Source organism: Stegodyphus dumicola, chromosome X1, assembly GCF_044657685.1.
Source record: "Stegodyphus dumicola isolate Sdum_Otavi_A_Nest chromosome X1, ASM4465768v1".
Classification (NCBI taxonomy): Eukaryota; Metazoa; Arthropoda; class Arachnida; order Araneae; family Eresidae; genus Stegodyphus; species Stegodyphus dumicola.
The window spans coordinates 77,395,440-77,411,671 of NC_140780.1; the positions used below are offsets into that span (position 1 = coordinate 77,395,440).

A 16,232-nucleotide genomic window follows, 5' to 3' on the forward strand; every position below is an offset into this window, starting at 1 on the left:
TTTGGTAGTGCTTAAATGTATAACATGTTTTTCCTTTTTTGTGTTATTTTATTGTTTGGTTTAAAATGTATTTTATTGAGATTATGCATTTTTTGTTTGACTATATTGTAGAATTTGGTGCTCCTTTGACTTTTTAAGTGAAAATAGGTCGACTTGTACATGGATAAAGTTAAAAGAGTGCGCAATGCCAATTTTGTGCAATTCGGGGATTTTTTTTTTAAGTAAAAATAAGTCGATGTGTACATGGATACCGAGTTTGTGCAATTGTTTGTCTTGTTATTTTGGCTTTGTGTAGCGGCGATTTCTGGCCAAAAATTGCCGCTTCGCAAGCCAAAATAACCAGTCAAAGAATTGCACAAAATCGGTATCAATGTACCGCCAAAAATCGCCAAGGGGTACCCTAAACTATACTTTTACCAAGTAGATATTTTGTCATGTTTAATATACAATTTGATGTTACTACCTACTTTACTACTTTATGACATGGCGGGGGAACTTCATTCAGATCATATAAACATTCAAGATTCATGAAAAGTATTTTTTCTGTTGTGCAGACCACACGTAAGACAAAGCAAGTTTTGCTTAATAATAGCAATTTGATATTTTAAAATTCTTTCTCAGATTTCTAAGCATTATCACAAGTTAAATCCAATTTCTGAAAATTGAGCTATATATATAAACAGGAAAAATAACTTTTGACTATTAATTTTATAATTTTGCTCATTAACCTTTAGTTTAACACACTCAAATGACACAGAACACTTTTTTCTCAATTAGGTAAATTAAAGTATGATTCTTAAGAAGTATATTTTTTTGTATCCTTATCAGATTTTTTTCAGAGATCAGTTATAAAAATTACAAATAAAGATGTATTATAATCATTTTACCAAAAAGATAAAAAAAAAAAATTCTTGGAGTCAAACTCTCTTTCTTACTTCAGAAATGAAACAAAAAATAATGTAAGATTATTTTTTGACGAAACAGATGCTGTTTCTAAAAGCATGCTACCTGCTATTTAACTTTACTTAAGCTGAAACTAAATGTTAAATTTCAATACTGAGAATGTAAGATATAAAAGTTTTAATTATTTCATACTAACTTGCCAACAATATATCAAAAATAAGTAGACATCAAAACATACTAACTTGTCGTATGGCTGCCTAAATTATTCCAAACAACATACAAATTAAATATACAATTCCATTTTAGGCACCATCAATTACAAAATTAAATCTACTTGATTTACCACTTAATACAATTAAACTCTTAAATGCAAAATACAGATCACAATAATTATGATGTCACTAAAAAAATGACATATCTCTCCTTAAACATATTTCCAGGATACATACTGGTTTTGCTTTTTACATATACTGCTTTATATTCTACTGTATTTGGTAAGTTAAATTAAAAAACATATATATTCTTATTAACATTAGTCAAATCTCAGAAAACACAACACATAACAGAGCAAATCAATCTCTTATGTGCAGATACTGATATTAAAAAAAAATATGAACAACAGCTTTACCTTTTAGACATTTAAAAGAAGTTAAACATTTACTTACATTTTCTGTGTCATAACATAGTTCTGTACATCATGCAGTATGTAACATTCACAGCATAAAAACTGCAATTAATATCTCTGATATAGTACCCTATAAACCTTCACCAATGGACCACAAATGAAAGACTAATCAGTTTTAGCAATTATAAGTAGAATATAGAATTAATTTTAATTCTTGAATTTTTTTTTATATAAAGGAATATAACGTGCATTGAAAATTTACTGTTTTGCAAAAGTTGGAGCTTCTTAAAGGCTGTAATATAAAAATGCATTTATTTCCCAATAAATTGAAAATTGACATGAATTTAGGGGAAACATAGATTATTAGATATAATTATAGATATAACATAACCTCCTACAGTTTTTTCAATTCAAAGAATAGAATACTTTCCTGTTTAAAACACAAATCATTCCACTGCTCTATAATTTAAGCTAGATGTGTTTTCTAAACTTAAATATGAAGATAACATTCAAATGCACGTATATTTCCCATTCTAAGACTTTAAAATATCAGTGCTTCTAATCCCATAAATAAAAGCTTGAAACATATTTCATACATTTATTCCTGAAAATATCTTTTTGATAATTGTTGTTTAGAGTAGCCTCTGCATTAAAATAAAAATTAAAAAAAAAAAAAAAAAAAAAAAGGCAATAAAACACCAAATGTGGCTAGCTTACCTGCTACGTTGAGTCGTTTTGGCAGTCCTTCTTTACTGATGAACTCAAAATTTTTTTCATGCTATATTCTGTCATAATAATAGTTTGCACACGAGCTTTAAGTTAAATACAAGATTTTTCTTCGGTTCACACATCTTGTAAAGCAAATGCGCATCCTCACAAGTTTAAAATCATGTTTTTCTACCTCTGGATGAAACAAACGCAGGAATTTTCGAATCAATAGCTGGATATTATTTTCAGTCTCTACAGCCATATGCTAAATCTTTTCTGTGCTTAAAAGTGATAATCCTGCACAGCATTTTTTTTTTTTTTTTTTTTCCTTAATCAAAAAAGAATCACCATTTTACAGTACAGGGATCCCCAAAAATGTTTTCCTCTTCATCCTAACATTCAATTGCATTAACATTTAGAAACTTAATTTGCAACTTTCTTGGCCAGTAACGAAATTAATTTATAAAAAGTGCCCTTGAATGATAGAGACAAAAGTATAGAAGCAAATTTGAAAATCATGAAGCATTATCATTAGCAAGTTTCAAATTTATTTGGCAATTACTTTATGTCGTGCACGAAGTTTAGAAACAGGACTGATCTCCTTAATTCTGCATTTTCTCAGCACATTAAATTATTTACAAGGCATGGCCTGCAGATCAGGAAACAAACTAAATGTAAGCTTTAATATATATTCGTTTTCTTCTTAGTTGCTATTTCTTGCATTTGAAATTTTACTGATCTGTTGCTCCTTCTTAAAATTGTTAATGAACTGCTATTTTGAAAGATTTTTTGGCCTTGCCACATTTTTCGTTTGCTTATTTCAAACAAACTGCTTACAGAATTGCAGCAAACAAAATAAAAAATATGAATTTATACCAGATTGCTTCTTTACATGTACATTACATAAACTATGTATTGCAGACACAGAATGAATTACTTGGGTGTACTGGTAACCATTCCTTTTTCTGCCAAGGTTAAAATGCACTAATTCTTATTTATCACCATGGCAATTATTACTGACAAGTACCACCTTTTCAGCCTCACACTCAATTTACTATTAAAAAAAAATCAAGATGTGTTTTCCATCAGTTAATATAACACTGTCAAATATTGATTTAACACATACAGATGACACAGTTTTCTCAGTTTAACAAATATATTACTCCAACTTAACAAGCTCTGAAAAGCTCCAAATGTATCCAGGTTTGAATTTCATCCCAAAATTTTAATTAATTTAGCAAACAATTTTTAACTTCTCTACTCCCGGCATATTGTATATAATATACTTATTCCTTCTATGGGCTCACCATACTACGTTTTATATGCTGAAACGGAACCCTTTACTTCAAATTTCACATGTGTACAAATTGCATCATAATGTCGCAAAAACTTATTGCATGGTAGCTCTTGAGTATTAGTCTTTTTGCAAAAACTATTATTTATAATTTTATTTGATCTATGAAAAAGTGCGATGCTTATAATGGGTGTTCAGAATTTGGAAATGTTTCACATAGTCAAGCAGTTAACATTTTTGCATGTAAATATGGCATTAGCACTGATATTTAAATGCTTAAGTTTATTATTTCATTATTTTTTAGGAATAATTTAAATATAATCATTATTATTAATACTGCATATTAACTTACTCTGAACTTTTATGTTAAGTTATAAGGTATTTCTCTCGCCTTTTTAGTGTAGTGGTCGGTACACTCGATGCATATTCGAGAGGTCCATGGTTCAAGTCCCGGCGACGGCGTTCCTCATTTTTCGTGTCTCCTGCTTCCCCCCCCAAATCCTAATGCCTCTACAGTAGGGCCAGAACTAAAAGGTGGTGAATGATGATTCTTCACCACCAGGATTTGGCAATTGGGTCCCCTAAACCCCAGTCGCCCTTTAAAAAGGGGAGTATACAAGGTATTTCTCCTGCCTTCGTAGCATGCCTTTGTGATGTAGTGATCAGCACGCTTAACGCGTATTCGAGAGGTCCGTGGTTCGAGTCCCAGCAAAGGCATTGCTCATTTTTCATGTCTCTTGTTTCAAAAAAAAAAAAAAAAAAAAAAAAAATCCTAATGTCTCTACAAAGTATAGTAATTTTCTGTTTATATTATAAGCAATAACATTTACATAATATAGGTAAGGATCTAAATGTTTCAACAGAAAGATTTTTATAGATATTATTTTTGCACGTTAGACTTAGTTGTAAAATGCATTCAAGCAAAGTCACGTTCAGCGCTCGTAAGTCGGGTGGCACATGGGAAACTTCATATTTCTGACTTTGGAAGTGAAAAGGTTAAACTACATACATAAAACCTATTCACCGGAACTGATAGCTCAAACTATGATATTTAATATTCTAGTCACACTGAGCTTTGCGAGAGAAATGAAATGACATCAAATGCCATTAACTGAATTAAAAAAGTTTATTATTATTATAGTGTGAATAATGACATATCAAACTGTAAAGAAAGTGCCATTAAAGGATGAAATAAAACATCACAGACCTACAAATTTCTAAATTATGTATCTGTCAATATTAATTTATTAATCTTCAGAGTACAATGTGATGGCAAAGACTCAAGGACCATCTTCTATGCAATAGGGAAGCAGTGGCGAATATATGAAGTGGGAGGCTTTTATAATCTGAACTTTTGCCGACCCTTCATCTTGAGACACAGGGTAGGCTTACCATTTTTAAAAATGAATGATTTTGAGGCTCCTCTTGACTGTAACTAGGATGTCTCCTTAAATCTACCTCTACAGGGAGAAACCACTAAAAGTAATACTACCTTCCTGTGACAAAAAAATTCTCATGAAATATGAAACAGAAGATAGAATACTTCACGGCTTTCCTAAGTAAGTAATAAATAAATATGAGACAATTGCTTCTTCAACATGTTTAATGACCAGTTTTTCGGTACAACTCTGATATACGCCCTAATTTCACCAAATGTGGCAATATGTGTTCTGCGCTGGTTTTTGGCGCGATTGCGTGTTGTATGGCAACCCTGTTGATGTTGAAAAATCTTTCGCTGGAGCTCGTTGGTTCGCAAAGATAAAATGGTGGAAGTTGTTGAATTGAAGTTCGGCAAAAGGAAATATCATCGTGGCCATCCTGTTGAGGGGCAGTGGGTATTTGGAGGTGTGGAAAGAGGGTCTGGGAGATTATTTTTAGTGGCTGTGTGTGATAGAAATAGGGATTTGTGAACCATAGTATGAATTTTCTGGATAGTGTGCCTGGCTGTCATATAAATACAATAGTGATTACGTGACGGCATGTTAAAGGCGGTATGAAATTGGTATTTCTGTTGTTCGAAAAAGCATCAATTCATGGTAAGTGCAGTTTATTTTATTCTTGTTCTTATTTTGTAGAATGTTATGTTCATTGTTTTTTAGTATGAATTTCTGTCATTGTTGTTTTTTTAAATTGTTTGAAATTTATTTGTTATTTTGTTGATTAGTGCATAGCGTCTAGACTGTGCAATTCGTAAGATTTTTTTTTAAAGTTGAAATAGAACACTGTGTACATGGTATTCTTTGAAATTTATTGTTGTTATGTTAATTTATTAAAGCGAGGTGTGCGTAGTTCATTTGTTGCCTAGATTTTGTAATTCAAAGATGATTAACTGAGCATAAACTAAATTAACTGAGCATAAACTAATAGCATATTAGTTTATGCTCAGTTAATTTAGTTTGATTTTCTGCATTGTTTATCATGCCTTCATCCGTTAATCGTTTCACTAAATTACACCTGAAACGGCAAAAATTCCTGAATCATCTTGACTTTTTACTTAAATGTAAATGTAAAAAATTGATCCCCAATTTTATTCAAATCAAATCTAATCAAAAACCTTCGAGTCGCGTTTCAAGAATTCTGTTAAATTGCAAGCTTGCCTTACTTCGGTCCGTGATAAAGGATACACGTCAACAATTGTCCAAAATTGAACATGAACTCTATAAGCTTCATCTGGAACTCGCTAAATCCTATCCAAAATTCACTGCCCTTGAACAAAAGTCTTGGTCTAGAACGGAGAATGTAGTTATCCGTCATAAAAACACCCTTGCAGTTAAATTCGAAAAACTTCTTTTACAGTCTTCCAGTTCAAGTAGCTCAAAAAATCATCCCATTGTAAACATCAAGCCAGTAGTTAATATTTCTAATGTTAGTCTTTCAGAAGAACAAGAGAGAATTCTAAAATATAATTTTAACTTCTCACAAACCTGTAAACCCTCGATTCCAAAGATTTTGGCTCCTATCGAAAAAGCTTTCAAGTTCAGTAAAGTTTCAGAATCACAGAAAGAAATGATTAAGCATCTTATCGCTCATAATGTGAAATTCAATAATAAACCTTTGAAACCAAATCTAACTGCGAGAGAAAGAGCTACAATGCGCGAAATTCATTCTAACCCGGATATTATCATTTCAAAGGCCGACAAAGGTGGCCAGATAGTCGTCATGGATAAGAACACTTACATCGATGGTGTCACTAAACTCTCAAACGAAGGACCATATAATCCGATCCCTAAAGATCCTTCACCTTCGGACTTATCCAAAATAAAAACTGCGATCAAATCTTCGCAAATCATTTCAAGCAACTTAAAACATTCGCTTATCCCATCTGTTGCGAATTGTGCCAGATTATATGCTCTTCCCAAAATTCATAAAAGTGGTATTCCTTTCCGCCCTATTGTATCAAATTTAGGTACTGCCTCGTATCCATTAGCTAAATATTTAGTTTCTAGATTTTCCACTCTATTAGACAATAACATTTACACCATAAAAAATTCAATAGAGTTTGTAAAAAAGGTTAAAAACATTTCTCCTAGTAATTTACTCATGGTTTCTTTTGATGTAAAATCATTATTCACCAATGTCCCAGTGGAGGGTGCATTAAGATGTCTAGAAACCAGACTTTGCGAATTTCATTTCTCTTGCATCGAAATTGATGAGCTAATTTCTCTCACTCAACTCTGTTTGAAACAAACACATTTTGTTTTCCAAAATAAATATTACAAGCAAACTGAGGGATTAGCCATGGGAAGCCCCCTCAGTCCCATCTTGGCTGATATCTACATGCATTATTATGAATCAAAATTGTTTGAAACTTTAAATTTCCCGGCATGGTTCCGCTACGTAGACGATACTTTTACCCTGTTTGAAGGTAATAAAGATGATTTAAATAAAGTTCTTTCAACAATGAATTCTATTGATCCTGCTATTCAGTTCACTTTTGAACTTGAGACTTGCAATTCTCTTCCGTTTCTCGATATTCTGGTCACACGTAACACATCCAACTTCAGTACTACAGTTTACCGTAAACCTTCATCGGTTTGCCTTCCACCACACTTTAAATCATGTCATCCGACTAAACAAAAGTTAGCTTCATTTTATTCCTATGTTTTCCGTGCTCTTCAAGTTTGCTCCTCCAAACTAGCCCTTGATGAAGAACTAAATTATTTAAAAGCAATAGCTATTGACAGGGGCTTTTCACCCAACATTATTAATCAAGCAGTTAAAAAATTGTCATCTCAACACACTAAAAGCCACACTCTTATTTTAGGAGATTATAAAAATTCTGTTGTCATTCCCTTCTTTCCATCAATTAGCTATAAAGTTGCACATATTTTGCAGAAATTTAACTTTCGGGTTGTTTATTCTCCCATCAATAAAATTCCAACTTCTATACTCAAGGACCCCATTCCGGATATGAATTCCTGGGGTATTTATAGGATTCCTTGCCAGTGTGGTTTAATTTACATTGGTCAAACTAAGAGAGCCTTAAAATTTCGCGTCAAAGAACATGAGGCATATGTTAGAAAAAAGGAAACACAGAAATCTTCTGTTGCTCAACATTGTTGGTCCGAAAATCACACTTTCAATTTTTCTGCTGCCAAAATTATTCAAAAAACATCTTCCATTGGAGAACTGGATTTTCTAGAGGCATTTCACATTCATAAAAATCTTTCTGTTCTAGTTAACGATCCTAATTCCAATCCAAATTTGCCTTCGGCTTTTAGAGAAATTATGTTTTAGTTCTGGTTTCGCCAACAGATGGCGCCACTTGCTTATTCTTGTCCAGGCTTTCTTATCTTATCTAATCATTATTTCCTATCTTGTTCATTTGCGGTTTTGCAGCTGAAGATGATGGTTCGGTAAAACCATCGAAACTAGTCCTGTGAAAATTTTGTGAATATAACGCTGATTTTTGTTGTTTGACTTCTGAATTAGTATTTATTCGGCGTGTTATTGTGTCTTAATTAAATTGTGTGTTCAAAACATGGTTTTTGTATGTGCGTTTTTGGAGACATTTTAGGCTTAAAGTTCGAAATGTAGACAAAAAATTTAGATAGTAAGTAATATGGCAGCATGGAGTTTCTCGCCAAAAATGTTTGGCGAGAAATTTGGTGACTTGAGGGCGCATATCAGAGTAGTTCCAGTTTTTCAAACACACATTCCTTGTACATCACAAAGTTATTACTGGGATATTTTGGCTATAAAAATCAATTATTGTTAGCAATCATATATTTTTACCTATTTAAGTTTGAGGAACATGGCAGTTACGAGCTATTTTTTATACCATTACGCAGAATATGCTACACGGAGTCTAAACCTGCTTTTACTACAATCTTTCATAACATTTGTTTTGAAGACAGCACATTTCTTTTGCTTTCCTTCTTAAGAAGTAAGTCACGAACATGTAAAATTAATTGTCAATTCCAATTACGCAGGAGGGATATACTAGAACTAAGTGAAATTAAATTCAAGTAAACATTTCATACTGCAATATGTTATTAACTACAAACAAACATGGCCTCACCAGCTAGGCATAACCAAGAAATTCCCAGTTCGGGATCATGGTAGGAAAGGGGTTAATATCTGATTTCTTTTCCAAATAATAAATTATTGCATAAAATGAATTTTTAAAATTCCATTTTTTTTTATAAATTTACATATAAAATATTTTCCTTTTATGCTCTTTAAATATAAGTTCATCCTGATGTTAATATAGTTTTTATTTCAGTTTTATTTTAATGGTTCCTGATTTAGCAAATAACTTGAATTTAATAAATTCTGCAGCCCCCCTTCTTGGAAGGTTTGTTAAAATTTGGTTTTAACTATATATACATAATCTGCCATTAAAATTACATCGAAATATAAAACTTGTGTATTAGCACCAGGATGAACATAACTAAAGCGCATAAATGGAAGATATTATATATGTAAATTTATAAACAGTGGAACTTTAAAGATAAGATATAGATATATAACAATAAACATAAGAACAAAATTATGAAACACAGCCAACTTTTTAATGTACATAAAGTTGCAATAAAATAAACTACTTCATGTATCATCAATTGGTTCTGGATGAAGGAAATTCATGATATCCACCTGCTTCAAAAGCAAGTTTAAATCTCTCTCTATATATATATATGTAAGATAAAAATATATGAATCAGAATTATAATGTAAATATAAACATTAATTCTTCCTCTCTATTCTAAAATAGTAATAACTTCCTCTGCATTGCGTCATTCAAATTAATCATGCGATCTTACGTAACCGTTAATACCAGATGCCTCTTGACAACCAATCACCAAATTGTAAACCGAAACTTTTCTCTTCGCGTGCTTCTACCTTTCATAACTACCCACTTCAGCTTTGCTCTTTACTCTGCTGAGATGTAATTTCGCTGGCTTGCTTTCGATCCCAACAATATCAAAAATGTAAATCTTCTGTGAAAAGGCACGACTAGAGTGCCAAGTAATTGTGGCCACAAATATCAATTGGAAATAAAAATGGAATTAAAATCGCTTCTACTGCCAAGTTTTATTTACGAAGTCAACACATTAGCTTACGACGCAATCAGATTACTTCCTCTTCAATATAGGATAACTACGCATCCACAGTGTTCTGTCTTTTCCTTTTCCTGTGCTTTCATTATTACATATATATGTATGCATATAATATCCATCTATCTGTAGACAGCTATAATATGAATATTAATATATAACTTCATTTTTTAAATAGGATTATTATATTTTGCTGGCCTAAAATCAACTTTGTTCAGTTACTGTAATCAACTATCAAAAGTAATATCTGAAATTTTGATACATAGTAAGCACCTGTATTTGTTTTAGATATTGATCAATATAATAAAATGTTTATTTCAGTACAGTAATCTAAATAATTACATAATTTAACTGAACAGGAATTATCCCAAGACTGAATTAACTGGGAAATAAAATCAGCCTCCTTTTCAATTCAAATGAAATAAATACCAATTGCTTTTATTGTCAAAATGTAAATACACAATAGTTTTTTTTTATCTTATATTAAGAGAAAATAATACATAAAGAATAAATTTGGGATATGTAAAAGATTTACCGCAATACTCCACAAAATAATTATTACAAAAGTGTCTCTTTTCTAAAATTTATAGTATTTAATGCTTTATTATCCACAGGGTAAAAGTATAGTTTAGGGTACCCCTTGGCGATTTTTGGCGGTACATGGATACTGATTTTATGCAATTCTTTGACTCGCTATTTTGCCGCTACACAAAGCCAAACAATTGAACAAACTTGGTATCCATGTACATGTCAACCTATTTTCACTTTAAAAAAAAATCCCCGAATTGCACAAAAATGGCATTGTGCACTCTTTTAACTTTATCCATGTACACGTCAACCTATTTTCACTTAAAAAAAAAAAAAAATCCCAGAATTGCACAAACTTGCATTGAACACTCCCTTTACTTTGTCCATGTACACATTGATATATTTTCACTTAAAAAGTCAAAGGAGCACCAAATTCTACAATATAGACAAACAAAAAAGCATAATCTCAATAAAATACATTTTAAACCAAACAATAAAATAACATAAAAAAGGAAAAACATGTTATACATTTAAACATCCAGAGCCACGTAAAAATCAAAATATCAATCATACTCAAATGACTTTTTTCAAACCAGGTGCTCTTTCTGATCGAACGCTTTGCATAGTGACCATCTGAACCTTTCTTCCTACAAACCCATCTAAACAGTTTTTACGTTCGACTAAAAGCATATCCTTCCTACATACAGGACACTTATAATGGCTACTAAGTAAACCTTCATTTACACACCAGTCAATTAAAGCTTTTTTCCCCTTTCGCTCCAAATCATACAGAAACTTCAAATTAATCTTAAATACTACATTCGGCCATTTTACCGTCTAAAGAATCAAACCAACACACACCACAAAAAATCCCATGATTCAAAATTTCCCAGAAGCATGCACCCGATTACGTCACAATAGAGTTCTCATAACATTCAACTACTCGGGCTACCATAAATGATAAAAAACTTGGCGATAAATCAATTAACAATTTCGCCATAATACAAGGGGTACCTTAGTCTACTCTACCCATCCACAGTAAATGGATCAAACCTCTTGTATATATTCAGTTTACCAAAAAAAAAAAAAAAAAAAAAAAAAAAAAAAACCTGAATATTTTAAATTCTACTTCATCTATATATACAAAAAACTTCTAGCTCATTTTCAAGAAATTTTATTCATATTTCAATGACCTGTACTTCTGCCACTAAATAATCCTCTCAGTATTAAACAAATCTTTATACATATCATAATAACAATACCTTCTTATATATTATGTGTGTTTTTAGCACCTTTTTCAATGAAACAATGTGTTACTAATTAACTGTCCAATCAAACTGCAGTTTCCAAGGTAACTCTAGACATATTTGTCTGAAGTATTTTTCAGTAAATATTCAAAGGAGGACAAGAACTGATACTCAAGAAACTTTGTAACTAATGCAGCTAAATCTGAAACTAATACATTATTATATAGTCCTTGCTTTTTAAAACCCAATGTGATGAAAATGTGCTTTATCCCATTATTTAACGCAGTTTTAAAAACTACTAATTTGGATAATTTCTGCTTTAAGACTTGGCAATTTATTCCAGAGTTAAGGTTTAGGAAAAAATTATATGACAGTAGTTTAGAGATTGCAAAGTTACAAGAGATAAAATGTGAAATACAAATGCTATAATACAACACTGAAGAGGAATTACCACACAAATACAAGTCGCAATTTGGTATACTCATTTCATTCTGTAAATTGTTCTATGTATTAGAAGAAAATCTTCCACTCATTTTTAATAACTGCTTTAATTTACAGTTGTGACTACAACATTTCATGGGGTGAATGAAAACTTAACAAAATAAAGGATTCAAAATGTTAGCACATTTTTATACAATTTGGTGAAGTGTTATTTTAATGCCAGGGAGGAGAGGAGGCATTACCTCAGTTGATCTCAAGACAAAATTCAAGGCGGTTGATCTTTACATTATGGTAACTTGGCGATTTTTTGGCGAAAATTTGGCAACCAACTCTCCTACAGCAACCCTCTATTTTTTTTTTCCCCGCCGCCATTTTGTCTTCACGAAGTAAAGACATATTTCTTTTCTTTTTATCTACTGAACACTTTTTCCAACAATCTACTAGCCAAATTACACTTATGCTAGAAATTTTATCAAACAAAACTGCTTAATCATGACAAATATTCACTGCAAAATTGGGAAAAAGTGCACAATACCATACTCCTTACGCGTTTTTCAAAATAACACATACACATAAACCATGTACACGTCGACTCATTTTTACTTAAAAAAACATACCAGAATTGCATAAAAATGGCATTGCGCACACTCTTCACTATATCCATGTACACTGCTTTTTTCTCATAAATTAGAAAAATTTCACGAAAATACATGACAATTTTCTCAATCTTTAAACCCGGTAAAAAGAACATATATGAAATTACCTGATCGCGAAAAAGTATTTACCCTTTACAAATCTGAACATTTCCACATATAAAATAAATAAAATATCCAAAAACTTTTACCTCTAAATCATCTATTACACTATACACGTCGCCAACGAATTCATACCGCAAGCATTACAAATACTTAGTGTCAGATATTTAAATTATTTCCATGCACGTTTACTTCAACTAAAACGTATACCAAATTCCTACAAACATAAAATTCACAAAATAACTATCATTTCATTAAAATATAATTAAATTCAAAAACACTACTTAAAATATAAATGAGCACATACATTAAATTAATAAAAATTACCTTACAATCCTAATTACTTTAAACTAAATCATTGCTAATAACAATTTTCCCAATAATACCAAATTCCTTTCCACCTTACATTTAGAACAATGCATAAAAATAATATCCTCAAATAATTAAAAATACTAACTTACCTAATCTTCTTCAGAATCTTGATTACGTGGCGGATACACTTTTCTAATTCATTCAATAAAATTATTGAAAGATTTTTTCTGCGAATTTTTCCTCCATACTTCCTCCGCTAAATAAAAAGCAAACTTCTCTTTTATCACAATGCCTAAATACCCATTTCGAATTCACTTTAGTTAGGGCCATGGGATCCAAAAATTAACCAACACTGTTTCACACAACACAGAATAAATCTAAATACAAAATTTCCAGATTTTTTCCCAATTTCCCCCTTTTTCCAATTAAAGAACCGTAATTCGTCCATTAATATCACATGACATATCCCATGATCTCTCATTTCCCTCACGCAAAATAATGCGTAATCGGAACTGAGTACTGCTCACATTATTACCAAAGTCCCAGGTAGTAACCTTTATCGCCAAACTACCAGTTACCATATTGTAAAGAACAACCTTCAAGGCATTTAAAAATTTAATCTTGGATTCAGTTATTTCTATAAAGCATTTATAAACCAAGTACTGAAAGTAAAATAAAGGAAACATACTCTAATATAATTTCACTTTATTTATTCTTCCGGACATACATAAATAATGTTTAACAAAGCACACATGTCAAAAGTATTTTTAAGCACATAACGTTATTATATAGTCACACAGAAACATATTTTAATGAATAAATAAGGATATTTAAATGAATAGATGATTAGCACTAGACATTCTAAATATTTATTTATGACAAGGGACTATGCACAAAATGATTCCTGATTAAAATCTTTTACTTCAGTGAATAAAAAGAAAACTATTTTGTATTTATTAACTTTAAAAACAAATGCATACAGAGTTTAAGAATTCATTCTACAAGTAAGTTTAGATATGAAAATAAGTTAACAGTTGGAATCAAAAGAAGTTCAGTTCATAAACTGAATAACAGGTATACATCTTAAAAGATCAAGTGGATAAATATATGAATTTTAATTGTTTAATTAAATACATTTTGTGAACAAAATTATTTGCAAATGTAAACTTCTCTAATATTCCAATTCCATAAACAATTTCTGAAAATAAAAATTTTATGTTATTGCAACTGACTAAACTAAAATAATTACCATCAATTCTTAGTTTTAGCACAACTCCCATCCTCAAATGGAAGATCATTTTTTTTTTTCTTCCACTACTTCTGATTCAGAACTCTGTTGCTCTGCCTTAGCTGCAGCTAACTCTGCTTCTTTCTTTACCTGCATTTCAGCAAGCTTTGGACATATCATTTTATGCGTAAACCAATGCAACTTCTGGCAAGTTTTACCACAATAAGTAACAGATTTACATGCAGAACACTTTTTCTCAGCATCAGGTTCTCCACAAGTAGAGCAGGAAACAGTATTATCTATGCCCCGTTGCCCATTAACAGCTTCACTCAAAATAGATATAGCACTAGGTTCATCGCCAATTTTTACGGGTGCAAGGGAACGTACAAGCTGTTGAAACAAACTACAATCATGATAAGGATATTCTCGAACATCTTGTCGAAGTAACTTTTCCAAAACAACAGGAAAACCATTTTCATCGCCTTTAATCCAGCATTTTATTAAAGGAAATAAAATTTCTCTGCATGAAGCCGCCCCAATGTCTACATTTAAATAGGATTTACACGCATTTAAGATAAATGCTAGGTGATGGAATTTGAGAGATAACAATTCATTACCTTCTTCCTTTAATTGCTTTTCAGACAGTATTTCCAGAACCCGATTGACTTTTTTAATATTTCTCAAGAGATCTAAATTCTGTTGAATATAGAATGCTAAACGCACAGGATTAATATTTGTCATAATTACCATCTTATGAAGCGGATTACACAAAGATGAAGGAAGTTTCGGTTCTTTTTCCAAACCACGAGGCTTCGTGAAGTAATCAATTTCTTCAATAGGAATAAAATTATTAATAGTGCTGACAACATGATGGTTTCCTACAAAAGCTGCCATCTGCGCAGCCGTTTTATTAATCGAATTCACACTAGTCGTGGAAGCACCATGTTCAAGCAATAAGCTTACTACATCCACTTTACCAGACAAACCAGCAAATGTAAGAGCGCTATACTTTGAAATGTGACGACTTAGATTCACATCGGCACCACAATCTAGTAACAGTTTACAAAGTTTATAATCCCCTTTGTATGCGGCATGTTGAAGCGGTGTCATACCATCATCATCAACACAATCAACAGATACGTTTTCCGTAGTTAACAGTCGCTTAACTTCCTCATAATTACGTTCTTGGGTATATTTGAAAAGCTCTTTTTCTGCATCAGACAGCTCACTCTTCGAAGATGCCATAATGATTTCTCTACAAATTATATCTTATACTAATCGCTTTCTCAAAGCTCACCTAAATTTCTAAACAATAAACATGAAACTGCAGTGAGTGGAGCTGTATACTATCTGCTTTCTAGCAATACGTTAAAAGAAAATGCTTTTTGGGTAAAAGCTGTTTCAGAAATTACGGTGGCTTGAATTAAAGTTATTATCAAAAGTAAAAATCAGTTTACTTTTCTCTGGAAGTTATTATATTTTTTATCATTCAGTTGACCATCTATCTTTTTGACATTTATTTATACAATTTATGTATAAAAGTGAAGCTTGGCACTGAATTTCCATTTTTGATTTGGCATCATAAAAGGTTTGTTTGTTTTCAATTGCTAAGTAATTATTTGAGATGTACGTTGA

The 16,232-nt window shown here is 31.4% G+C and overlaps 1 protein-coding gene across 1 annotated transcript; it reads right to left on the reverse strand.

Annotated features, from left to right (window-relative positions):
• Nucleotides 1-14,057: 14,057 nt before the first annotated feature.
• LOC118190820 (ankyrin repeat and MYND domain-containing protein 2-like) lies at nucleotides 14,058-15,928 on the reverse strand. Its single transcript, XM_035361602.2, has one exon. The coding sequence runs from the start codon at nucleotides 15,840-15,842 to the stop codon at nucleotides 14,664-14,666; it is 1,179 nt and encodes a 392-aa protein (XP_035217493.1). The 5' UTR covers nucleotides 15,843-15,928; the 3' UTR covers nucleotides 14,058-14,663.
• Between the last annotated feature and the right edge of the window lie 304 nt (nucleotides 15,929-16,232).

What these genes read in the sequence shown, in the direction of transcription:
- LOC118190820 (XM_035361602.2), bottom strand. Translation starts at nt 15,842, where the DNA reads ATGGCATCTTCGAAGAGTGAGCTGTCTGATGCAGAAAAAGAGCTTTTC.